Source organism: Stegastes partitus, unplaced genomic scaffold (genome assembly GCF_000690725.1).
Source record: "Stegastes partitus isolate 25-593 unplaced genomic scaffold, Stegastes_partitus-1.0.2 Scaffold297, whole genome shotgun sequence".
Taxonomy (NCBI): domain Eukaryota; kingdom Metazoa; phylum Chordata; class Actinopteri; family Pomacentridae; genus Stegastes; species Stegastes partitus.
In genome coordinates, this window is record NW_007578028.1 from 377 (window position 1) to 26,284 (window position 25,908).

The 25,908-nt window shown below is 44.1% G+C and overlaps 2 protein-coding genes across 2 annotated transcripts in view; one reads left to right on the forward strand and one right to left on the reverse strand.

The window, feature by feature from the left end:
• Positions 1-825: 825 nt before the first annotated feature.
• LOC103358202 (retinol dehydrogenase 8) lies at positions 826-2,283 on the forward strand. The gene is made up of 6 exons (XM_008283077.1): positions 826-922; positions 1,017-1,178; positions 1,264-1,443; positions 1,525-1,618; positions 1,770-1,953; positions 2,074-2,283. The coding sequence occupies exons 1-6, from the start codon at positions 826-828 to the stop codon at positions 2,281-2,283; spliced, it is 927 nt and encodes a 308-aa protein (XP_008281299.1).
• Positions 2,284-3,788: 1,505 nt separating this feature from the next.
• Positions 3,789-25,908, reverse strand: part of notch3 (notch receptor 3) — a 28,704-nt gene continuing 6,584 nt past the window's right edge. The window contains exons 3-33 of the mRNA XM_008283078.1: positions 20,381-20,523; positions 19,948-20,283; positions 19,166-19,288; positions 18,853-19,086; positions 18,610-18,765; positions 18,331-18,516; positions 17,029-17,142; positions 15,794-15,907; positions 14,575-14,808; positions 14,258-14,368; positions 13,945-14,137; positions 13,668-13,813; positions 13,100-13,333; positions 12,836-12,988; positions 12,482-12,710; positions 12,141-12,342; positions 11,872-12,028; positions 11,579-11,763; positions 11,324-11,456; positions 10,953-11,210; positions 10,747-10,859; positions 10,102-10,631; positions 9,685-10,011; positions 9,446-9,594; positions 9,137-9,359; positions 8,889-8,979; positions 8,580-8,748; positions 8,137-8,441; positions 7,862-8,009; positions 7,648-7,745; positions 3,789-7,524 (exon numbers count right to left, since the gene is read on the reverse strand). Of these exons, the coding sequence (XP_008281300.1) occupies positions 6,031-7,524; positions 7,648-7,745; positions 7,862-8,009; positions 8,137-8,441; positions 8,580-8,748; positions 8,889-8,979; positions 9,137-9,359; positions 9,446-9,594; positions 9,685-10,011; positions 10,102-10,631; positions 10,747-10,859; positions 10,953-11,210; positions 11,324-11,456; positions 11,579-11,763; positions 11,872-12,028; positions 12,141-12,342; positions 12,482-12,710; positions 12,836-12,988; positions 13,100-13,333; positions 13,668-13,813; positions 13,945-14,137; positions 14,258-14,368; positions 14,575-14,808; positions 15,794-15,907; positions 17,029-17,142; positions 18,331-18,516; positions 18,610-18,765; positions 18,853-19,086; positions 19,166-19,288; positions 19,948-20,283; positions 20,381-20,523 (7,288 nt within the window). The 3' untranslated portion in view covers positions 3,789-6,030. The remainder of the gene's footprint in view (positions 7,525-7,647; positions 7,746-7,861; positions 8,010-8,136; positions 8,442-8,579; positions 8,749-8,888; positions 8,980-9,136; positions 9,360-9,445; positions 9,595-9,684; positions 10,012-10,101; positions 10,632-10,746; positions 10,860-10,952; positions 11,211-11,323; positions 11,457-11,578; positions 11,764-11,871; positions 12,029-12,140; positions 12,343-12,481; positions 12,711-12,835; positions 12,989-13,099; positions 13,334-13,667; positions 13,814-13,944; positions 14,138-14,257; positions 14,369-14,574; positions 14,809-15,793; positions 15,908-17,028; positions 17,143-18,330; positions 18,517-18,609; positions 18,766-18,852; positions 19,087-19,165; positions 19,289-19,947; positions 20,284-20,380; positions 20,524-25,908) is intronic.

A 25,908-nucleotide genomic window follows, 5' to 3' on the forward strand; every position in this document is an offset into this window, starting at 1 on the left:
CCATTGCACTAGATAGTGGATGAAAAAAATTTTCCTGTTTTGGAGGAACATTCAGTCATCATGATGGGAAAATTAAAGATGTTAAAGAATTTCTATTAATCATATCAAATTATAATGCAATACAGCTGCAAGATTGCGTGTATTCTGAGCATGAAAACCAGTTGTTCTCAGTTTACTGGAAAGTCCAGAACCCTTGCTGTTGTGCTTTTTTATGTCTGCGTGTTGACAACAGCCATGAACGGAGGCATTAAGTGTTCAGGGTGGCCGTCTGTCCCGTTCTCATGAATGGAAATGTTTACTGGGACAGGATGAGGTCACTGTGACCTCACAAAACACATTTTTGGCCATAACTATAAAATTCATACGCCTAATATGATAAATATCTCACACAAGTCTGTACAAGGAGAAAATGGTGAAGCCAAGGTTCTCCATGACTTCAAAAAAACACTTTTTCAGGCCACTACTCAAAAACAGAAGATTCATTCATAGTCTTTACTACAAGCTGTGTAGGCAGAGACGTAAACTGCAACTTCACTAGCTGGCAAAGGCGTATAACTGCAAGGCCTTAATTCCTGTTTGAAATCAGTGTTTCACCTCAGGCATTACATTCAACAGATGGGGAGAAATCAGTAACTGAGCAGAATGTATGTAAACAGGCTAAGCAAAAAGCCACCCAGAACACACTCACAAACAGCTTGGTTGTTATTAAAATACAAACATAATATGTTGAAAGGAATATTCCTTTAAGTTGATTTCTCTGTTCACAGAATTTCTTGACTGAGTAGTCACGAGTCCCCCAAGCCTTGAGGTCAGAAGGCAAAGAGCATGGGGACCAGGAGGGTGCTGGTGACTGGGTGCTCCTCTGGCATCGGCTTGGCTGTGGCCTCACGGCTGGCCAAAGACGAGCTGAGACGGTTTAAAGGTCAGTCATTCTCTCTCAGCTAAAACATAAATAAATGACACACAGTAGATGATAACCATGACAGCCGGTGTGTTTCATTGTGTGTCTGAGGCAGTGGTTGCCACAATGAGGGATCTTCAGAAACGGGGGCCATTGGAGGAAGCAGCAGGTGACTGTTTAAACAAAACCCTGGAAATCAAAGAGTTGGACGCTTGTTGTGAAGCTTCCATCAAAGAGTGCGTCAACAGCCTTCCAAACAGACGGGTGGATGTTCTAGGTCTGTCTCCTCTGCTCCTCATAGACATGCTCTAAGATTTCTCCACAAGTACACAGTGTTATAACCGGATGTTCTGTTATTACAGTGAGCAATGCTGGCGTTGGCATGATTGGGCCGCTGGAGTGCCAAAGCATTGCTGCCATGAAGGAGCTCTTTGACACAAACTTCTTTGGCCTGGTGCGGCTGGTGAAAGAGGTGCTGCCAGACATGAAGCAGCGGCAGAGCGGCCATATTGTGGTGATGAGCAGTGTCATGGGAATACAGGGTGCGTTTGTTTGTGTCAGTGGAATTTCCGAAGCAGTGCGATGAAGAGGTCGCTAATACGTTTCCTAATATTTCCACACAGGACTGCTGTTCAACGATGTCTACTCTGCCTCCAAATTTGCTGTGGAAGGATTTTGTGAAAGCCTGGCAGTGCAAGCGTTGAAGTTTCACATCAAGTGATTACATCTCCCGATAAACACATCAGCTCTAAAAATGCACCCAGCTCACATCTAAAATTTTAGTTATCAGTAAGCCCACATCGGTAAGGCTTGAGGATTGTAGTGGAACACTGGTCCTGGATTTATGTTCTTCTGTCTCTGTCACAAGGACAACTCTGGTGGAACCTGGTCCTGTGGTCACAGAGTTTGAAAGCAAAGTGTATGAAGAAGCTGAGAAGATGGATCTATCAGAGACAGATGAAGAGACTGCCAAGATCTTCCGTGAAGTTTACCTTCCATACTCTAAAAAGGTCTTCGCCTCATTAGGACAGACACCAGAGGAAGTGGCAGAGGCAAGTGGTGACGATTATATTTCAGGTTGAAAGGTCACCATAATTAGTTGTTCCAGTGAAGATGCATAATGAGAAGGTGCCCCTGTAGTATTAAAATCTATTTCTTTTTTTTAAATTTAGCAAACACTTAAAGTGATCACAGCCAAGGATCCTCCTCTGCGCCACCAGACCAACCGCCTGTACACGCCCGTGACTGCACTGAAGCACGCAGATCCGACCGGCCGACTGCCTCTGGACGCTTTCTACAAGATGATCTTTAAGCATGACAATGTGCTCAATGCTACTCTTGGGGTTCTGCGCATGCTGCAGAAGAAAACAGGCAAGAAATGATGATCTGACTGTTGCACAGATTAGAAATGTTATTCTCAAGGAGATGGTGTTGCTGCAACCTCTGGTTACTGTTTTAATAAGTACAACGTGCAGCTGTATGAGGACAGACGTTTCCCTCTGAGATGCAGTGTACACAGCACTGATAATTTTACCCACACAATATTAACTCTAAATTAATAATCCAAAAATAACTGTAAATATACACATAATATTTATAGACTTTCTTTGTTTTGGAGTCATTTCTTTTTTAAATTTCTGTTGGCAATAAGATTACATTTTTTTTGTTTTATAGAGAACAAGAATAAGACAATTAAAAGGAAATTAAATTATTTTTTAATTATATCTGTGCAGCCTCTTGACCAGGTCATTACTGTAAATGAGAATTTGTTCTCAATTAGCCCACCTGGTTAAATTAAGGAAATAAACTAGCAGAATCTTATTACAAAACTAGTAAAGATTAATAGTACCATACTGTATCTGATTTATCTTTTCAAACAAACAAATGAATAAGTAATGCACATTATTGTAAAATAAATGTTTAATGTAGTAATAAAAAAAAGTCATTATTTCATGTGTGACATTATGGTTTTACTATTATCTTCATTCCAAAGGCTTTTAACAAATGTTGATGTCCTTTCTGAGACACCCAGCTGATCGTCAGCACCATGGCTTGAGCTGCCCTGTAGTTAGGAACAGTTTGTGTTAACGCTGTAGCATTCTTAATAGCACCATCCTCCTATGCAGCTCTGTTTGAAGAATAAGAGTTCTGCTTGTAGTCAAATGTAAATAAACCTCTGACCATCCTATTCAGTCAGCAAATCAAAAAAAAGAAAAAGGAAGCTAGAAAACCTGTTGCATAGTCTTAGGAATCTTATGTATGTAAAGTAGTAATATGGTACCAGACCTTGCGCCCCCAAATTACACTTATGCTACAAACACTGAAGCTATATTTCACAATCTGTTGGAATAAGTTGTTCAACTTTTCTGAATTGCAAATTTAGGTGTACTTACTTTACTATGTATTTCACGACGATCAGAAGGAGGAGAACAATGAAATCCTGTAATCAGAACATAAAACCTCCTGTTAAAACCTCAAAAATGTCCTATAATGGGATTTTGATTAAAAAAATATATTGCATCAGTCATACAAAAACCACCCTTCCTGTTGTAATAGAGTTGCACAACTGGCAGTTGGTAGTAAATTTGGAGTAAATGGAGTAAAATTGGCATCAAGATAGTCTGAATCTGGATTGAATCACTTGCGTAACATATTTAGAGAGCGAGCTAAACTTTAGGAAAATCACGAGGAGATAAGTCTGTTGCAGATGCACGTGGGCATTAAAGCCTGGTTGGTTTCCCTGGGATTGTGTGGTAACCAACACCTACTAAGCTAAGAATAGTATTACTCAAAATGAGAGGTGTGTAAACATAGCACATTTTTGCCCTCTCTTTCTTGTTTAATACCGTAAAACATAAAACACTGACTGAACACGAGGACACCAAAATGTAGTTCCCTACAGTTTTTATTATAAGTAACTTATTTTACAACTTTTTACTGTAGAAAGAAAAAACTGTAGAAAGGTTTTATGTACAATGATTTTGAACTACTTTTAAACAAGTATTGAAATTAATAATGATAGAAAATATCTATGACTGTTCTAATAACAAAAGCCCAATGAAATATCAGTCACAGCCTCGGCTTCAAATAATGCTAAATGAAGTACATTTTATTTTTGTCCTTTTTAGTACACAACAATCATTTTAGAAACATAAGACTTCTCAAGCAATGATCTACCCAGAACAAACATATTTACAAACAGAAATTGGGAGTTTGAAATGTACAAAACACTTAGTGCGACCTGGTAGGGATATTGCAAGAACAGTTATATATAAAAATAAAAACAAACAAACAAAAAACTGTTTTCCTTGTAAGTAAGATGCGAAGTGGACTGTGAAGAACACGTTTCCCAGGTCTGACAGAACAGTAGCTGACTCTACAGCGAACAGGATAAAACAATGAATTAAAGATAAACTCAGTCTATGACACAACTAGGGGCAGTGTTTAAGTCACCACAAGAGTAGTAGCTAGGAGTGGTGGCCTACTCATTTCTGTTCATGTTGTCACAAGACAAAAATGCAAAGGTTACTTTCTCAAAATTCTACTATTATCAACTGACTTACGTTGAAATGTCCACAAAATGTTAAAGAGAGGAGAACCTCTATCCTGCACACTCAGGTCACGTGAAAAATAAAAGAGTTGGTCAGACATTACACAAGGTCTTAGTTGAGTAATTGGGAGTGACATCTTAGAATTGTTAAAAGTTAAAGGGTGCAGCACTACATAGTAGTGTTTTTTCCTTCAGCCTCTTTTAGCAATCATCTTTAGATGCAACTCCATGGCCCCTGGACTGGAAGCTACTGTAGATGCAGGGGAACTGTCCCACTGCATACCATAAAACACCTCCCTGAGGAGTGACAGGGCATAAGCAGTCACAGCCCAGCAGCCACCCCCTCACACTGACCACAGCTCCACCGTAGACGCTGGCAGAAACAAGGTTAGAGGGCCACCAAGATCTCAGCTACAAGTAGTCCATTTAATCTGGTCAAGGACATGAGAGACAAATTCTGTCGTCTGGTTCTGTTCTGTGTTCCTGAATGGCACAGCGTCCAAACTCAACAAGACAGACAAAATGGAGGAATGTTTGCAGGGAAGAGTGATATAAAATAGCAGCTGATATAAGCATAGCTTAGTACATCTGAAGTGATGTTTAAAAAAAAAAAAGGTATTCATGGTTTCCACAAATATACAGAGTATAAAACAAACAAACAAAAAAAATAAAACATAAGGGCAGTGAGAGGCTGATTTTATAGGAAAACAGTTTTGTTTGAAACATTTTCTTAAAGTGAATGAAAACATGCTTTAAAACTTAAGGTATCGGGGGTGGCAGTAACACTGGCAGTCAGAAACCTTTAGTGTCAGTGACAAGCTACAAATAGAAGCATTAAACCTAAAACTTTACTCTGCTGATTTATTTTGGAAGGTTATAAGGAAAATGCCATGGATTACATGCCACCCATATATTATAAATATCAGTTGCAGTCAAATGTTGTTTTCGACCCACACTTACCCTATAAGCCTGGTCACTTGAAGTGCTTCAGAGACACTCATCTACATTCTTGTTCATAATACTCATGTGGAAAGTAATTATTTACCACAATTCAATCAAACATATCACTACTGCAGAGCAACTCTTGAAATGTATTTGCTAGAACCAGTGAATTACCTTGGGATGGCACTTTATGTGAGACGCTAGGACAGAAAGAGAAACACCTACAAAGCAGTTCAGATAGATAAAAACAATAAATAAAATTCCCTTCAACTTTTCACTTTTTCTCTTATCTACTTTTAAAATGTTTGTTAGTTTTCAGGAGAGTGTCCCTAAGTCTTTGAAATGAAAGACTTGGTTTTCTTCATATACTTTTTTTTTTTTTATAATAAAAAACAAGTCCATCTGTGACAGAATTACTTCATTAAATTGTCTGCTGTTTTTTCAGACAACACACATTTCCCTTTACTTTTTTTTCTCTGCAAAATCACTAGCAGACGGTCCTCGTGATAAACATAGTCAATCCAAATCCAATGAAAATCTTGGAAACAGGCTGACACATAAAACATAGACGGGCCTAAGAGCCAGTCCACAAATTCTTGTACCCCAGGTCCCTTTTCAAGCAAAGGCCACAGGATCTTCACGCAAACACCTGCATCTTGCCATTGGCCTCTGGAATTTGAGTAATTTGGGTCTGGGCAGGGACAGCAACTGCTGGGCTGGGTGTGGAATCTGACCAATCAGAGACGCAGTGAGGAGAGGGACTGGACCAGTGCTCAGGAGACTCTGGAGAGGGGGTCAGGTAGGGGTGCTCACTAGGCAAATGGAGGTAATGCTTGGGCGTGGCATCTAGTGCGGATGAATAGCTGTGCTGGGAGGGAGGGGTTGGATAATCCTCTTTTCCTGCAGTGCTGCCACTGGGCTGGGAGGGCAGAGCCTGAGCAGGCTGGGCTGTTGGTGTGGATGCCTGTGGGGGCTGAGCAGGAGGCAGGGGCTGAGAGGGTTGTTGAGACATCTGCTGCTGCTGGAAGAAGGATGGCGGGGGCTGCGAGGTCTGGGGTGTCGGCGGGGTGGAGGTGCCCATGCGGGCAATGCTCTGCTGGTTGGCAATGCTGTGATTAATGAGCTGTTGCTGCTGTTGTTGCTGCTGCTGCTCAGCAATGGAAGGCAACTTCACTGGGCTAATAGTGGGTGTGGAAGTAACAGGCGTGGGTTGCAGCATGGCATTACGGTAGATCTGCTGTTGGTGCATCAGCATGTTCTGCTGTTGCATTGCTGGGCTCTGGGGATGCATGCCTGGCTGGCTGCTCTGCACAATACTCACTACCTGCTGACCACACTGGGAGGAGGGGGGCATCCGGCTGTGCCAGTCAAAGGGCACACTGACAGGACTGACCATGCCCATGTTGAGCCCCATCTGACCTGAACTCAGCACATAGCCATGATTGACATCTGAAGCCATAGAGACACGTCCCTGCAAGGACATTCCTCCAGCTCCCAGGTCATTGAGTTGGGCTAGAGACACAGCAAATGGGCCACCTCCCTCCAACATGCTACTGTGTACCATTGGGGTGTTTGGGACAGACATGGAGGAGTGGAAAAGCCCTGGTGACTGCATGGCCACGGGGGAAGTGGGGTTGGTGATGTAGCCAGCATTGCTGGCTCCACCGTGGGGTGAGTCCAGTGAGTCGACTGGGGACAGAGTAACTGAGCTTTCCAGTAAGGCACTCTGCATGTCCAGGGTCAGCTTCTTATTGCGGGCCTTCACTGACTCCTTCAGACTGGAAGCATGTTGGCCTCCCAGGCCAGAACCCTTGGCCCCAGGCCGACGGTTCTTCTTGCCCTGTGGGGTGTTCTTCAGACTAGGTAGGAAGGCGCTCGGAGGGCACATAAGAGGAGACAGAGTGTGTCCCCCTGTGAGGTGGTGTCCAGCCCCTCCATGGCCCTGAGGACTCCTTACTGTGTTGTACTCATCAAGAAGCTGCACAATGTCATGGTGCATACGCTCCTGAGCAATGTCTCTTGGCAACCTGTCCATATGGTCTGTGATTTCTCTGTTTGCGAAGTGAGCCAGCAGCACTTTTACAGCTTCACAGCTGCCCTCACGGGCTGCAAGGAACAGCGGGGTTTCCTCCTGAAAAAAAACAAAAAACAAAAAGATAACATAAACAGGCTGTCTAACATACAAACATATGTCTTTCAATTTTAGCCACGCTGATGCCAAAGTGAGATTAAACAGTATAAGTGGATGACATACCTTGAGATCTTGCATATCTTTGTTTGCACCATTCTTCAGCAGGGCAACAGTGGCATCCACATTGTTAACGGCAGCAGCCCAGTGCAAGGCAGATTTACCTAAAAGACAACAAATATGAGCATACTGATCAGCTGTTTCCATATTAATGTAAATATATGAAATGGGAATATCTGCATCAGGTCATTCACCTAAGTGATAAATTCTACACACATACCCAATTCATCAACTGCATTGACATCAGCATGACAAGTGATGAGCTCCTCTACCATGCCCTCTACTGCCAACCGTGCAGCCAGAATGAGTGCAGTGGAGCCATCATACATTCGGGAGTCAAGATCTGTGGCTCGATTTCGGATGAGAATCTGGTTGGACAGAAAAGATGTAATTCAACATTATGATACACAGTATAAACAAATGTGCTAAAATATGTTGCAAGCATTTCTATTACCAATTTAGCTAAATAAACAGTATGCAAAGATGTTTGATTACCTGGAAGACACCCTGTGCATCTGCAGCCACTGCAGCATGAAGTGGGGTGCGGCCTGTGTTGTCCTGAGCATTGGCATCTGCCCCTGCATCCAGCAGCCTCTTAGCAGCATCAGCACGAGCATAGCGAGCAGCCAGGTGGAGTGCTGTCTCACCAGTGCGGTCTGTTTGGGCAGCAAGGGATGCACCCTGGTAGATCAGGTCAGAGATTATGTTTGCAGAGCACTCCTCATTCTCTTCTTCCTCCGCTACCTCAGGCTCTAAGCCACCTCCGCAGAATGATGCCAGCATCAGAGGTGTAAAACCATCTGGTGGGAGATGAAAACAAGCACGGGTAAGTTTATGTCAGTTTAAGCACTCAGCAGTACAGATATATGAAGAAAGTATAAAAGTGTATGTGCAAGCCACAGCCTCAGTCTTTCAACATAGATCACTTCACTACCAACCTGGGCCACGGACGTTAACATCCATGCAGTCGCTTTCAAACTCTCCTTGAGGTGGGGTGAGAGCCATGGTGGGTGGGACACGGATGTCTGCGGCTGCAAGGTGATGTTGTGTCCACTGTCTGCAGTCCACTGCATCTTCACTGTCTGAGAGCATGCTTGGCTCCTCAACCTGAATTCACAAAAAGAGAAAATTCCACTTTGTGTTAAAAGCAGGCTGAAATGCTTCAAAAAATGTACAAGTACACTCTGGTGCTTGTGTGTACATGTAAATTGATGAGGATAATTTATGGTTAATTAGTTGTTACTGACCTTAAGTCGTTTTGCTTCTGGGCAATCCGAGTCCATCCATTGGTCACTATGCTCTCCAAGAAGAGATTCCTCCACAGTTTTTGGCATGTGTCTGTTTAAAGATGAAAATATAAATATACAAGAATGTAAGCACAAGGAGGTTCATTCACTTTGAAATCAAATTCATGAAGAAATTCTAAACTGTACTGCTAAAGCAATTCTGTCCCACCAACATCATTAGTATCAACGTTTGCACACAAATTACTTACTTCATTCCTAGAGCATCCTGGCCTACAGGTTCCCTGCGGTTCTTGTTGCTGCTGGGTTCCTTCTTGAGGAAAAAGCCTTCAGGGAACCAAAGAGTGCTGTGTTCTCTCTTTCTTCGAGCAATCAACATGCCTATCACAAGGATGACCAGGAGGAAAAGAGAAGCAATCCCCACCAGCATCAACTTGGCCCAAGATGGTATGGGGTCAGATTGCACCCTTTCACCTGTGGTGAGAGAAGTAGTAATTACATACATTGTACCTCACTAGTGTTAGCACTTCACCCTATGTTCTTCAAGTATCCCTACTCACCCCAGGCTTCCTTGATGGGATACGGGAAGCGGAGCATTTCCACTGCTGACAGGGCTCCAAGGTACTCTGCAGCACTGTCAGCTGTGGGGAAACAGTCCTCGGAGCCTTGAGAACACAAGCGGTTGTCTATTTCCAGGTAGACTTTGGAGCTACAGGAAAAGCAGAAAAGCAGGTGTTAGTACAATGCACAACTTACATGATAGGCCTTCGCCTTAATGTTTACTGTACACCTTACTAACCCGATGATCTCATGTTGAGGCTGTAGCTCTCGCTTGAGGCGTGCCTCTCGGCGGGTGTAGGGACGGATCATGGCCTCTCCATTATCGTCTAGCCTGAAGCGCAGTGATGTGTGTAGGATAGCACTTAATTTCTGCAGGAAAGCTGTGCTGGTACGGAGAAGCTCCTCAGGAGGCAGTAGGACTACCAAAACCAAAACACCATCAGCAAGGTTTTCTGGAACCTTCGCTGCGCAGTCCAAGCCATCCCAACCACATTCTTCTGTGTTGCAGCCTTGGTCACAGAGTCCATCGGCAAAGTGGTCGATGCAGTAGGTTTCATATATTGGACTGAAAATAACACAGACGGAACGATCAGCTCAAGTTTTCAGGTCTATAAAAAACTGTGGTGAATCCGTTTACCAGTAAATGTGAACTCACTTGCAAATTTTCTCCTTGGTTCTGCAGTCAAAGTTGTCATACAGACAGTCAGCATTGTTACAGGACTCATCACACTGGCTGTTGTTGAAGACACGCCAGCAGATAGGGTCTGCACAACGAGCCCAGGGGTTCACTGCTAGAGAACAGTCGCCGCCATCCCAGCGACAAGGGAATGTGTTGCATTCCTTGTCGCAAACACCATCATCGGCTTTGGAATGGCAGTCTGCCAGAGGGCATGAGGGTGTCGGAGACTCAACAAGTCTGATGCTCTGCTCGCACCGTTTACCTGTCCAGCCATTTTGACACTGGCATTGGAAGAACGGGAAGCTAGTCTCTTCAGTGCACAATCCTCCATTGCGGCAGGGCTTGGAGGAGCACCCTTCACTAGTGAGACGTTGACACTGGGGCCCTCCATAACCTGGCAGACAGGTGCAACGTGCCCCTCTTGTGGTAAGCGCACAGCTTCCTCCGTTGTAACAGGAAAGCTCCCGACAGGACATGCTTCTTTCACAATTTGGCCCCGTGTAACCCTAAAGATAAATGTATATGCACGTTTCAAGTTATAAAGGTTTGATACACGATCTAAAATGCTGTGATTCACAAACTACAAACTTAATATAGGCGTTAATGTGAATGTACACTTACAAGTTGACATGTGCAGGTGTATCCAAGGGAAGAGCTGCTGGTTATAGAACAGGCTCCTCCATTCTGACAAGGCTGAGACTCACAAACACTGAATCTGCTCTGACACCTCCGACCTAAAAACAACATAAGGATGGTAAAGTACTGCATCCAAAGAAAATGCACAGGAAGAAATCAAGAAGAAGAAGAATAGTTGGTAGCTGTCTGACCTGTAAAGCCAGGCTTGCAGACGCATTGGTAGTCATTGGGCAACTGGATGCAGTCAAGACTGTTGGAGGGACTGCAGGGGTTTGAGAGACACTCATTTATGTCTCCCTCACATCTTTCTCCTGTGAAACCAGGGGGACAATTGCAGCGATATCCACCCACTCTGTCCACACAGGTGCCATTGTTCAGGCACTTAAGAGGAGGACTGTGCAGCCTCAAGGGTGGGTCACAGTCATCTACATTTATTTCGCAGAGAACACCTTAAAAGAAGAGGAATATTATAAATTACTATATGTTTATTATTTCTTGGTCACATATGGTGTAATCTTTTTAGCAATAAGCATCGTTTTCTGTTGTGTATGTGCTTGCATACCCAATGTGCCGGGGGGACAGGAGCAAATATAATGTCCCACCAGATCAATGCATGTGCCTCCATTCTGGCATGGATGAGACTGGCACTCATTGATTTCTATCGCGCAGTTCTGTCCAGTATAGCCGGGCATACACTGTAATGACATGCAGTTGACAAGAACATTACCTCAACAACTGTGAAAAAGCACCAAATGAATAAAGATATTTGTTGAAATCTGACCAAAAAGCTCATGGTACAACAAATCAGCAGACTCACATCACACTGGTACCCTCCTACATATCCCCTACAGGTGGCGCCATTGCGACAAGGTTTGTCTTCACAGTGGTCCACTTGACTTTCGCAATAGCTCCCGGTGTAGTCAGCAGGACATTTACAATAGTGGGTATTCCCAGTGTTGACACAATGACCACCGTGGTGGCACAGCTCATCTGTCTGGAGCCCTAATTGGAGAGATTTGGGAGAAATTTAGATTTAAATCACCCAGTTACAGCACAAACTCAGACTTAGAGGTCAAATGTCACAGTGTACAGAACATTAAAATAAGCTACCTCTCTGGCGAGCAGCTGTCTCACAGGAGACTCTAGGGATGTCACAGTAACGTCCTGACCAGCCGTTAGTACATTCACAGATGAAGGAAGCATCTTTTTGGCGACAGCGTCCCCCATTTTGGCATGGAGATGAGCGTCTGCACCAATCAACTGGTGTCTGGGTAAACAGAAGGGACATTTTCTTAATTTGTTTGCTTCAACAAAAAAAATGAAGGCATGAAGACTCAAGGTCTTAACCTTATCCAATTTAAGAGTGTTAGTGGTCATACCTGGCAGCGGTTGCCAGTAAAGCCCTTGGGGCAGGAGCAGCGGAAGGACTCCAGGGCATCTTGACAGATGCCTCCATTGAGGCAGGGCTGGGAATCACACTCATTTACTTCATATTGGCAGTGGGAGCCTGTAAAGCCAGAGCGGCAGGTACAGGAGTAGCCGTTGATTTTATCTGTACATATCCCTCCATTGAAGCAGGAACTGTGAACATGAGTGAAAACATAAATGTTATTTTTTATCATCATATTCAGCAGTTATTGACATGTATGTGAGCAAACTTATAAAGTGCAATGTGTGATATGTCAGTGGGTTTGCACGAGTCTCAAACACAAACACTCACCTTTCAGTGCAGTCAGGGATGTTGGATTCGCAGTGAATGCCAGTAAAACCAGGCTTACAGGTGCAGGTGTAGGAGTTAACATAGTCTGTGCATGTCCCTTCATTCTTACAGGGGGAACTCTGGCATTCATTGACCTCTAAAGCACAGCGGGGCCCTGTGAAGCCTGGCAGGCAGTTACAGTGGAAGGAGTTCACACCGTCTGTGCAGGATCCTCCATTTTGGCAGGGATCTAATAGCGCAGCAGGAGAATATGACTTTGGTTAAATACAGTAAACATACATGGATCTAGCATTGTGTTTGAAAGCAAAAGACAAATATAATAATTCAGCAAGGTAGGTTTATGTGGCCACTCACTTGGAGCACAGTCATTGATGTCTGTTTCACAAGTTGGCCCAGTATACCCTGCTCTGCAAGAGCACATGAAGTGTCCACGCGTGTTGGTGCAGGTCCCACGGTTTTTGCAGGGGTTCGAGATACATTCATTCACATCTGCGTTACACAACTGACCTGAAGGATACAAAAGAGGAGTACAATGAGACACGATTTGTAAGCTATCAAGCAGATCATCTCACAATAGATGAGTACGTGCAGAAATGATGGAGTACAAAATGTGCTAACCTTGCCACCCTTGCTGGCATTTACATTGATAGCCCAAGTAGTCTGCTGTGTGGGTGCAGGTGGCATGATTGGCACAGGGGTTAGGAGAGCAAGGGGTGAGGACATCAGCACAAGTGGGTCCACTGTGAGGAAGCTCACATATACAGGTGAAACTGGCCACACCGTCCACACATGTGCCTTGGTTCAGACAGGGACTGGATGCACATTCGTTGATGTTCACCTGGCAGAGGTTACCTGTCAGAAGTGAAAAAAAAGGTGTTAAAACATTTGACAAAGCTGTATTTTGATGAGCCTGAGACTTGTAAATTTGCCTGATCAATGTATGAACACATTTCTAGTTCACCACTAGGGGGAGGTAGACAATTGTCATCCAATTGTAAAAAGATGGAGGACATGAGAGGAAGCTTTTAGGAGATTTCTCTAGACGTTTTCTATACGAAAGTCAATTATGACTTCAGTTTCTACATGTGCCACACATGTGTTTTCCTCTCTTTGTATTGCATCGTATGTTTTGATGTTCATAGCTCCAGTAGATAATGTTTGTTTTGCTTCTATGTCAGCCTCTAACCTTTGAAGCCTTGGCGGCACTTGCAGGTAAAACCATTGAGCTGGTCAATGCACGTCCCAGCATTTTGGCAGGGACTTGGCAAACAGTCGTTTCTGTCCAGATCGCAATTCTTCCCCACCCATCCGGGCTCACAGTCACAGCGGTAACTGTAAATGAAATAGTACAGTCAGTTATCCAAAAGGTACCAGTTTGTAAAAGTGAAATGACAATGACCAGATATATAAGCTGAAACCTGTAGAATTAGCTACAAGCTGATAAAGGCGATAACTGGTCATACCCATTGATGTCATCCCTGCATGAGCCATGGACGCATGGGCTGCTGCCACACTCATCCACTTGAGAATAGCAGTAAGGTGGCTTGAAACCTTCAGGACACTGGCAGTGAAAGCCATTCTCTTCATCCACACATGTTCCTCCATTTCTACAGGGGCTAGATGCACATTCATCTATTTCCACATTACATTTGGGACCTGGCAGGGGAGATGTTAGATATAATCAAAATGTTTGTGTAAACAATTCCAGTGAGAATAGATTTTTTTTTTTTTTTTTTAAATCTTAGATTTGTGTTTTCATGTTCAGGAGGTTCTTACCAGTGAAGCCAGGTTTGCAAACACAGTCATAGCGGTTGATGCCATCTTTGCAAATGCCATAGTCACAGGGGTTACTGGCACAATCATCAAAGTTTATCTCACAGTTTGTGCCTGGGTTGACAAAGAGTTTTCACATTAGGCTTGTATTCTAAACATTTTAATCATTGCCAATCTAATGATTCAGTACATTTCAGGACAGAAAGTGCAAATAAAAATGTTGATATACATATTCAGTATTATTGTGATTGCCCTGAACAGCAAAGGTAAATTCAAAGAATTGTTAAATTGCAGGCTTTCTGTTTTTTTTTCTTTGTTACCTGAGGTTCCATGTTGGCATTGGCAGATGTACTTGTTGACAAGGTCCACACACTTGCCCCCATTCTGACAAGGGTTGCTGTGGCACTCATTGAGCTGATTCTCACAGCGATAACCTGTATAGCCAGCATCACAGTTGCAGGTGTAGCTAGCAATGCCATCTACGCAAGTACCGTGGTGGCATGGATCGGGCTGACAGTTGTTGATGTTACTCTCACAGAGTGTCCCTTCATAACCTAAAAGTGGAACATAACATAAATGTAGATGGATTAAAAGGTAGTTTACAGGTTGAAGAGATTCCAGCTTTTACCTGACAACCTAATATTGGCATTCATTTCCATTGTTTTCATTGTAGTTATCACTTATTAACACTTAAATTTCAAATTGTGTTCTTTTCCCCAGTCTGTTTAGTTTTTGGATACTCCTATGTCCGTTTCCCACTTTTCTTCATAAAAGCCTCTACAGTTTTGGCTTCTGATTCACTGTGGTTTCCATGTCGACGGTGTATGTGTGTTAGTCAAGCAACTGTTGGTTTGTGTGGTATGTGTGTGGAGCAATGCTGAGTTGGGCAAAGCAGTAAAGAAGGGCCCTACACAGGCCTCCCAGTCTTGCTTTTGTTCTCAGTGGTGGAGAGAACAATAGACTGCGCCACGTCAAACAGGGCCACTTCACTCAACAGAAGGGGCCCACAAACACAGGGAATACCAAGCAGCTGGCCACTGAAACAATGAAGCGTACTCCTCCAAAGGAATTGGTCTAAACAAACATGTTAAATATCACTGCATACACAGAGCCAACTTATACATATAGCCTTTGTGGAAAACTTCACAGGTCACTATATCTGGTTTTGTTTCCAAATGTGGACATGACTGAATGTGAAGGAATGAAAGCTAAGACACAGCATAAGGTGTTGTATGGGGGTTTAACAGATGAACAGATGTCGGGGGTGATGACCACGACTCCTTTCTTGGCAACTGCTGGTCCTCAGTGACCCCATGATCCTGAGAGCCGATGAGGGAAAGAGGGGGATTAGGGGCCTCAAGTCAGTCTGCTTGGCCAGCAGACATCCAGAGAAATAACTCACCCCCCAAAAACTGAATGCTTAACAAAGACCAAAACAAGTGGTCAAGGCTCATCTGCTCTTCTGTCTGGGGAAACATCTTGAGATGGGTACTGTCTGACCACTATGCACTGACAAGTATTAGGCAGAGAATCCCTTACCTTCAGCACAGCGGCACTCAAACCCATTGGGCCGGTCGTAGCATTTTGCTCCATTCTGGCAGGGCGTGCTGGCGCACTCATCTATGTCGATTTGACACATGGTGCCAGTAAACCCTGGGACATGCAAACATAGAGGTTAAGGGTCAGAAAGAAGGTCCAGTGGAAGGGTCCATGCTGAGGTCAGAGGGCAGTTCTGCTCTTCTTAGGAGGGCAGAGGTCTGTGGCTTGGTTAGTAATGTCTGGCTAAGGTAGGGTTTTGAGGGCGTCTCGACTGGTTAAGGACATGTCATCTGTGCACTTGGACCAGTGCTGAAATGACCACTACAAAATGTAGTGGGAAGCCTGTGACCTTGATAATGTTTTAGAGGAGGGACTTACAATCGAGGCAGATCTGAAGATAAATCAAATGAGTATTGGCAACAGATGGTATTGAATATTTGAACAGGAAAATGCAATTTATCCAGATTCGCCTCAAGTTAAGGTCATTTTCATATCTGCACAACAATTTAACACATCTGTGGAATATTTAATATATGGAATAATAATAATAATAATAATAATAATAATAATAATAATAAATAGTAGTAGTAGTTTAGAAAGTTTGAGAAACTGAGCAAGCCTGAAATCACTGGGCACAGTGCCCAGACAGGGGTGAATTGGTGCATTGGTAGCACACTGCTCAGTTGATTAACAGTGTCAGGATGGTCTGTGTGTTGGTGCTTGGGCTGCTGAAGGGGGGGTTGGAGGAGACGGTGGGATTGTTTTCTCTTTTGGGGACCCCCCCTCCACTGCCTGCATCAGCTTCACTGGCTCAATAGCTAGATGGGGGGTGGAGGGGGGACGTCTGTCCCAGATGTAAATTGCGGACCTGGAAAAGAATCTCATTAGCAGGACTGCTGTCCCCCTCCCACCACCACCACCCCCACCACCAGGGCAGGATGAGGGAGACTGCTGTCCCTTCCACATTCCACAGAGGAGGGAAGCGGGGGTCACAATAGTGCCTTTGTTCAGGCAAGAGGATAGGCAGCCTTTTGGGCTTGCCTTTTTATATGAGTGGTGGCTCTAAACACCAGCAGGCAGAAGTGGCGAGGCTGACCCTCCCTTCTCTGGTTCTGGGGACATTTAAACTTTGGTTCTCTGTTGTTACTCCTGTAGTCACTGATTTGGAGTTGTTATTGGGCAAGACAGATATGAAAACACTGAAATAAAATATTGGTAATTCAGGAAAGTATTACCTGGCTGGCAGGTGCATGTGAAGCCATTGACCATGTCCCGACAGATGCCATCATTCACACATGGGTTGCTCTCACAGTCGTCTACGTCAACCTCGCAATAAGTCCCCATGTAGCCTGAAAGACAGAATTTCAATCTGGCATCAAGCACTTTTTTGCAGCATGTTGTGCATGTACATTGTGTGTGCTGTTTGACAGTGGGAAGACGATCTGTGGGAAACTTTTCACTCGTGTGAGTTTTTTTGACACTGGTGAACTGCTGAACTGCAAGAAAGAAAAAAAAAAAAAGTACCCTCGAGCATTGTCAGTGTTCCCACTGTACTGACCTGAAGTCCCTACACCCTACTGTCCCCTCTCTGGGTCAGTGTCCCATTCACCAGATGCATGTTATACATTTTACGTTAGCAAACTATGGATGGCTCCCTCATTGAGGTGAAACAGAATGTGAATCAGAGTGTTGCCCCTGGGGAGAGGCTAGCGTGGAATCAGAAATAATCAGCAGCTCCACATGAGCTTTGCCAGGCTGACTGATGATGAGGAGGGTGAAGAGGAAGGGCCTGTCTCTGGAAATGAAGGGGGAGGGGGAGAGGCTCTGGGAAAAAGGCTCTTTCCCTCTCTGTGTGTATGAGGGGTGCAAAGTGGAGCACAGAGGGGCCCTATTGTTCGGCTCCATTCCCACCACTCTACCACTCATTAGTATTCACAGCACACTCCTCCCCCTAACTGCTCGCCCTCTCTCACATCCAGTCCTATAGACCCAACTCCCAGCTCTAATTTGTATAGCTCCAAAAACCCCAGGATCCATGTAGGACTGTGCGTGAGAGTTTCACTGTGTTTTTGTCATTGAGTGTCCAAACTATCACTTTGTCCAAACTAATACCCTGTCTGGCTGTACAGTGCTACAGACAGTAGAGAGGTGCCTCCATACCCTCAATGTCAGTGGTAATGTATTACATAATAGTCTACACTGACAGTGAGTATGGCAGCACTGTAAATAATGTTTCTTAAGAAAGGTCACGTTTAAATAATTAGTTGTTCTACTCTCTTCTGGTTTTATGCCTGTTTCATGTGAATGATATCAAGGTGCTCTGTATCATTTCATTAGAATTACTAAAATCATTTTAGAGGGCCCCTTCAATTAAGCGTGTTTTGGTAAATTCTGATTCTCTTGGGGAAAAAAACAATTTCCATATTCAGAATTTCTCAAAGAGGAGAGGATGGCATTTAAATAATTTCTGACTGAACTTTTTGTGGAGAGAAAACTGATGTAGATATTTGGAGGTGCTCTTTAACAAGCCCAAGTACCTGGCATGCAGATGCAAGTGAACTCTCCAATGCGGTCCAGGCAAGTGGCATCATTTTGGCAGGGCATGGACAGGCATTCATTGATGTCAATCTCACAACGTGGGCCGGCATATCCCCGTCCACACTGACACTGGAAGGAACCCTCTGTGTTCACACATTTCCCAAAATGCTCGCATGGGTTTGCACCTGTTGGTAGAAGGTTGAGGATCAGTATACCAATGAAGCTGAACAAGACAGGTCAGAAAAAGCATATGACCAAAGAAAAATGAGTAGACTTACCAATCGAACATTCATCCATATCCTGGTTGCAGGCCCCTCCAACAAAGCCAGCAGGACAGGTGCATATGGCACGGCCATTAAGGGGGTTGGTGTCGCACACTGCCCCCTCATTGCAGGGGTTGCTCACACATGCGTCATCAAGGTGGCACAGCAAACCTGTGGCACGGATATATATCAATCGACTTTTAAAAATTCATCCACCAGGATTAAGAGGAACACAGAGGCCGTGACAAACCCACGTACCTGTCTTTCCAACTGGGCACTCGCAGAAGAAGGATGCTACACGATCATGGCAGGTGGCACCGTTGAAGCAAACAGCTATCGCACAGTCATCGATGTTCTCACTGCAGTCATCTCCAGTCCAACCATTAACACAAACACAGGTATGGCCGCCAATGGTGTTGAAGCATGTACCCCCATTATGGCAGGCGTTGGGCTGCATGAGACACTCGTTGACATCCTCAGCGCAGTATTGCCCTGGTGTGGTTAGATGATATATTAGTTCACACGTACTCAACTTGATCTATATATGTGAAGTTTATTTTAACAGCTGTACCTGTCCATTCTGGTGGACACTGGCAATTGTAGGTATTGACTCCGTCCACACATATTCCTCCATTCATACACTTGTGACCTGGACAGTCATCCACGTTATTCTCACAGTTGTGTCCCTCAAAACCTGACGCAAGTTGAGAAAGAAAAGAGTTATGATAAACAGATACAGCAGCACACACAAACAGTAAATTTAGCAAACATTTAATGGCCCTTGTTCAGAGTCTAAACATTTGTACTTATTACCCTCAACCTCATTTCCCACACCACAGAAGGTGTGAGGGATCGTGGGTAGTAAAAGGGTTCAGAGGGTGTCTGATTGTTTATATCCTCCTATGACAGTTCCCACACGATGCCAGCAACAACCATGACTCCTGCCTGCTTCAGGGGTCTGCACTCCCCTCAATGTTTGCTTGTTTTATAATCTCTCACAGTTTCAATGACTTCCTCTCTGGCAGGAGTAATTTCCTCTCAGCTCCCCAGTGGGAAACCAGAAGGCCTATAAAGTAAATTCTTTCTGTAGTGAAGAGAGCAGAGTGGAGAAGAGTGAAGGCAGGCTGCCTCTTCAACTCTCCCACCATCCCATCTCCCATCAGTAGCTATTAATAGCAGGCAGGAAGTTGACCTAAGAGGCATAACAAAATCCCTGCACTAATAGCTACGTCATCGCACTGGGGAAATCTGTTTGCCTTTAGCACTATGCTGACGATCTGGGAAAACAGTGGGGTATGTATACTGACTCTGGGTTCGCATGCATGTTCTGCTATGTTGAGAGAGGTACTGTACCTGGTAGGCAAGCACACTCATAGGAATGGTCACTGGTCTGTCGACAGGTGCCCCCATTAAGGCACTGAGATGGGGCACAGGGCAGGGTGGACACCTCACACGTGCGCCCGCTGTATCCAGGCTGGCACTGGCAGCGGAACGAGCCATGGGTGTTAATGCAGAGACCGCCATTGAGGCACACGCCAGGCTTGCGGCACTCATCAATGTCATTGCGGCAGTTCTTTCCCTGGTAGCCAGGTGGGCAGGAGCAGTTATAGTGGTTATTCCAATTGACACAACGGGCTCCATTGGCACAGGGACTTGTGGCGCAGGCATCAATGAGAGAGCAGTCTTGGCCTGTGGATTAAATAGTAAATTGCATTAAGTTAATATACTGTTAATCTACATTTTCAGACTTGTTTTTTCCAGTGAAGACATTTTCGTCTGCACATACCTCTGAACCCTCTCTGGCACACACAGGAGAATTGTGGGATACCATTGACCACCTGGCTCTTGCAAGCTGCTCCATTCAGACATGGTGATCGATGACAGGGATCCAGGTGCTGACAGAGAGGACCAATGAATCCAGGACGACATCTGGACAAACAAATTCACACGCAAACATTAGGATGTGGGCGACAGGTCACAACAGACAGGGAAAGATATTTTAGACAGCACTGCTAAATGCTGAGAACTGTAGCTGAAATTTCCTCATCCTTTGTATTTGGCAGTCAGGACCCAATAACACCTTGGCAAGGCCTGATGCATGACTTACATACTGAGTAATGCTTCTGGGCCCTGGAATGAATTTGTACTCAGATAGTCTAACAACAAAAAGTCATGCAAAGCATCGTTCAGGGAATGACATACACACACATTAACCCAGCAGACATTAAAAAATAAAGATGGAGAGATGCCATCTTGTTGTGTATTATAGACTTCATTAGGCACACGTTGTTTCTCGCTGGAAAGCCTCATTTTCTCCATGTTAGCGAACATTCCTCCACTATTACGGTTTTTCCACACCCCAGTTCTCCTTTCTGTTCCCATATATGAAAAAGAACACACCCAAAGACAGAATTCTGGAAACTTAGCAATTGCCAACAAATCCTGACATGAGAAAAAACAAGGACTACACACAGCACATATGAACTAAATAGGAGAAGCAGCTGTGGTATTTGAATGAAAGAACACATCTTCTATCCAGCAACTGTATTCTGGTGCAGGAGTGCATTATTTGATCAAACAGCCTGTCTACACGCAAGGTGTTTCAACCTTGTTTATCAGTTATCCTTTTATGTCGGTCTAATGGAACAGATGTGTTTCTATCTGAATCAATATAGCTCTCTGACAGGCTATGGAACAGCTAACTATATGTATTTAATTATTCTAAAGGTGTATTTTTATGTTTTCAGTGCATTTTGTTCTGTTTTACATGTGCCACCTTTGGGCTCTGAGTGCTGCCAAAACATGAGTGACCTATACTGAACACATCCTGTGTAGATACAGGCAAAGGACTGAAGCTGCTACTCCTCTGCTAATGTGCTGATTTTGCAATGCAGGCTGTGTAGACACTATGTAAACCTGACCTAAACACACTCCTCCAAGAAGCTGAGATAAATATATAAACAAGGTTTCCCATAGCTTTCTCCTGAGGTCCTATGGGAGTTCAGACGAGCTTCGACGAGCTGGTAACTCTACACCCACAGTGGAGCCCTTGGCTGGGGACAAGCCCCCTCTTCAAACAGACTGTTTGATGCCGATGGCAGGGCAGTGACAGCTGGGTTCTGGCCCGCCCTTGGGCTCTGTCTTCTCTTTCAGTGGAGAGGAACCCCTGGGCAGTATCAACAATAGGTTTTCGTCTGTTCTCTTTAACAGGAGCATCATCACTACACTGGTGTTAGTTCATCTTTTACTTACTATTATTTTTACTTTGATAACCAGTCCCTGTCTAAAAAAATAAATCTGCAGCTGAGACAGCTTTAGGTTAGGCAATAGAGGATGAACTGATACGGATCTAGATTTTAAGTTAAATAAGCTGCTTTCTTTCTTACTGTTCTGCTCTGGTTGAGGAAAACTGAGAGTTTCTCAGTTTTGTTTGGCTTTTTTCCAGCTTTACAAAGACAATAGGGAAATGGAGGAACCGCAAGGCGAAGCATTCAAACACATAACAGTACCCACAAGAACATACATTTACACAGAAGCAGTGCAGTTACACATTTACATACAAAGTACATTTCCAAAGCCATACTTTTTTGTATAAAAGATTATTTTATGAGAACTACAAATGTCACAGGGAGTACAGACTTCTCCCACAGCGAATAGTACAAGGTCAGCACAAAGCCACTTGGTTAGGAAGTTAAAGTGAGACTGCACTCGAGTGCCCATGTTGAAAGAGAGAGAGAGTCTGCACAGTTACTACAGCTACTCTTCCACCTCCTAAAGCCCCCCTGAGCGCCAGCTTGCCTTTCCCCCCCAACAACTCCCTCCTCTCACGCGCTGTGAGGTCAGATGTCAGAGGTCCCCTGTCTGATTGTGATGATAATGTCACTCAGGCTGCAGAGTGTGGGGTGGGGCTGCTCTGCAGCACAGAATGTCTTTAAAAGGTGCAATTGGTGGAAAGGGAGACGAAGAGGAGAAGAGAGTGGTCCAGCAAGAATGTCATGTCATATTTCCTGTAATCCCTGGTCCTTTGCTCTGAAAACACAGCACTCGCTCCTAATGCACAATTCTTGTTGCCCTAGCAACCTCACAGACAAACAAGCAAGGCTGACACCCAACCAATCACCCCCAACCCCACCCATGGTCCCCATGGCTATTTGTCATGGCTTGGCTGGGTTTATTTAGAGGCAAATTAACTATGTCTGGAATCTAGGGTGTCACTAAAAAATGAAACACAAATGTGGCACAAAGAGGTCTTTGAAAGTACCCATGAGGAAAGTTGCTTAGAGAGCTGAAAAATACAGCGCAGATTGACAGTCAAATTCCTCTGAAGCCACTCGGCACTGTGGGCATTTCACAGCCAAAAAAACAAAACGATAGAATCTTAGCAGTCTGTTGTTCTGCAAAGACCATCATGACTCTCTGTGGACAGAAAATAGCTCACTCCAGGAAGTACTGTGTGTGCAAGTGCATGTTGATAAAGAGACTAAAATATTGGGCATGTGGAATAAAGGTGTGTTAATCTATGAAAATGAAGTACCTTAGTATTTATTTGTGTGTGCACTGGTGTGCATGTGTGGGTGGATCTGTGAGAGTGACCATAGTATTAATGCCTGATAAGTTATTTTTCCTCCCTCACAAATGCACAGTGAACAACGCAGCCAAAACACACATTCTTTTGTCTAGACCTGACTCACTGCCAACATACTACTCCCATAACTCACAAATCACCGTGCTATCAGCGCAGAAACTGTGAGAGACAACTTTGTCCTGGTTCACCTGAAAGTCTCCTTATCAGGCTCTTTATAATCTTGTGGATTCTGGTGCCTATGGGAACAGCAGGGCAGAAACTGTGCCTGTGTCTGAGCCCAACTTTATTTGTGGCGGATGTAAACGGCAGGTGCAGACTGCTGTTGTGCAATGGGCCTCTGAGTCATACTTAGTGAGTGTCGACTTCTGACCTTTGAGGAAGAGAGTAGAGCAGATGAGGAGGAGGTCTTTGAGTGCAGCGGTGGGATGGCCAGAGTGGGTAATCTCTTCGTGTCAAAACATATGAGGGTTTTTGCCAGCTGCAGTCCTGACACCATGCATCTGTCCACATCTGTCAGTCCAGCTCTGGGTGTCTGGCATTTCCCTCTCCTGCCAGACTTTAAGCCAAAACAACTGTGTGTTTTGCCCATGGGACTACTCCAGTAACCAACAAAAAACACTCACACATACAGGCCATTTCACATCACTCGATGGATGTGGTCATCCTTCACAAATACATGCATTAACAATTCCTCTTATCACACATTTTCACGAGTGTTATGTGAAGCCACTGCAACACAACAAACACATGCAGCAATCACTACACGCCCAAACACAAAGGAGAGAAAAAACTTACAACCAGGATCATCCTCTGAGGAGCGTAGTACCATGAATGCATAAAAGAGAAGATCCAGTGAGGAAATTATAAAAGAAGGCAACTTTTTCAAACATTTAAGAAAGAAGACTTTAAAGTGCATTACAACACATTCTGTAATTTGAAATAAGACATTCTATGTGCTGCGATTTCTCAGTTGTTCTGCATCAAATATGTGGATTTTCTGGCTAAAACAATTTGATTTATGTATGTGAGTTCTGTCACCTATACTTGTGTAACACAATGCCAGTTTTCCTGCGTTCTGGATCACTGAAGCAGGGTAACCTGAGCTCATCCTCTTCTATACAATAGCAGCTACTCTGCCAGAGGTCAGAGGGTGGCTCACCTGTGAACAAAGAGGCTGTAATCTCTGACACGGTTCATACACACAGTCATGCTCCACAAAGCAACAAGTATAAAGGATTCTTCCTATCTCTGAGGGCATTTCCAAAGACAAATGGAGAGGAAAAGCAACAACAGAACTACCGTCTTCAGACTTGGGGCACGATTTCAACTTCTTTATTCCATGAGGAGGGCTAATTTAGAAATTATTTTACACCTTAAGTTGCTAGAAAGAAATGTTAGAATCTTTAGGCGAACTCTTCCAGCTGTCTGTTATTTTCTCAACGCAGCCTTTTTTCCCTCCCCCCCTCTTTCCACAAGCAAGCAGGAACCAGCTCCTCTCCTTTATGAGAGTCCATACTGACACCACACTGCCAACAGGAGCCCATCCACACCCCCTCCTTCCAGCAGCCTCTTCTGCTCTGCTCTCCTCAGCTTGGCTCTCTCTTTTTCAGCAAAGAGCCAGATTGGGGGTTGGGGAATGTTTTGTGGCCCAAATAAAAGAGCTAAAGTAGTCAGAACTCCTTTGTATGAAAGTTTTTTTTTGAGGGGGGTGGTGGGGGGGAGCAGTGACCCAAACAGCTAGTCTTTCAGGCCTGGGCTGTAGCCTGGCAACAGTAACCCATGGTGAGACGGAGCCAGAGTGAGAGAAAGGGGGTGATGAGAGACAGGGTTTTGTAAGGACAGTTGGAGCACTTCAGAGGACTGATCCCCCTACATATGCAGGTAACTCTGAGCGCTGTGCCGGACCAATTCAGTCTGGTAATTAAGTACAATGATATCCAAAAGGATGGGTGTTTTACTGTTTAAAGGGCAATTTTTTTTTAACTATTGTGTTAAGATACACAATGAAGGTATTGAAATCTTTAGCAGCTTTCCAGAACACCTCCTGAACTTCAATATTTAACATGTGACTATAAGGACATTTAACTCATTCTCGAGGAAAAGCTGGGATGACTCTCAGTGAATCCTTCCTACCTCTGACAGCCTCTCAATGGTCAGATTTACATTTATAAGAGTATAAATCCAGGAATCCAAGGAAATGCCAGACATTTCATTGGCAGTGGGGACTGCACAGATCCACCGCACCAGGAGAATAAAAATGGACCCTCGTTGCTAAGTGCTCAGTAATACTGCTATGAAAAGAGCCAGACAATTTTTATTACTTTACTTGTTGTTCACACACTATCTGAACAAATTTGCTTCCAGTGTCAATCTGAAAGAATACACCCTCACATATTTCAAATAGCAATGCATTTGCCCATAACCACATTGCATGAATCCCAGGGTCGAGGTCTTTCAAAGCATTCTCTATTGAACTCAACCACAAAACCCCACCCAACCACCTAAACTGAACCAGATTTTTGTAAAACTTTCAAAATTGAAAAGACCCCATCCTGAACCTAGCATAAAGATCAACAACAACATGTTCTCCGGGGATTTTCTCGGTTCACCCTTAACAGCAAAAAACCTAATGTGAAAGATTTCTTAGACCTACTAATGGCATGTATTGCTATTCATTCCAAGTCAAATATTTTCTGCACAATCATTGTGGGTAAAATAAAACCACAGTA

Coding starts and splice junctions, on each gene's coding strand:
- LOC103358202 (XM_008283077.1), top strand. CDS start 826: ATGGGGACCAGGAGGGTGCTGGTGACTGGGTGCTCCTCTGGCATCGGC. Junction 1,444..1,524: donor CAGTGTCATGGGAATACAGG/GTGCGTTTGTTT, acceptor ATTTCCACACAG/GACTGCTGTTCAACGATGTC. Junction 1,619..1,769: donor GCGTTGAAGTTTCACATCAA/GTGATTACATCT, acceptor CTCTGTCACAAG/GACAACTCTGGTGGAACCTG.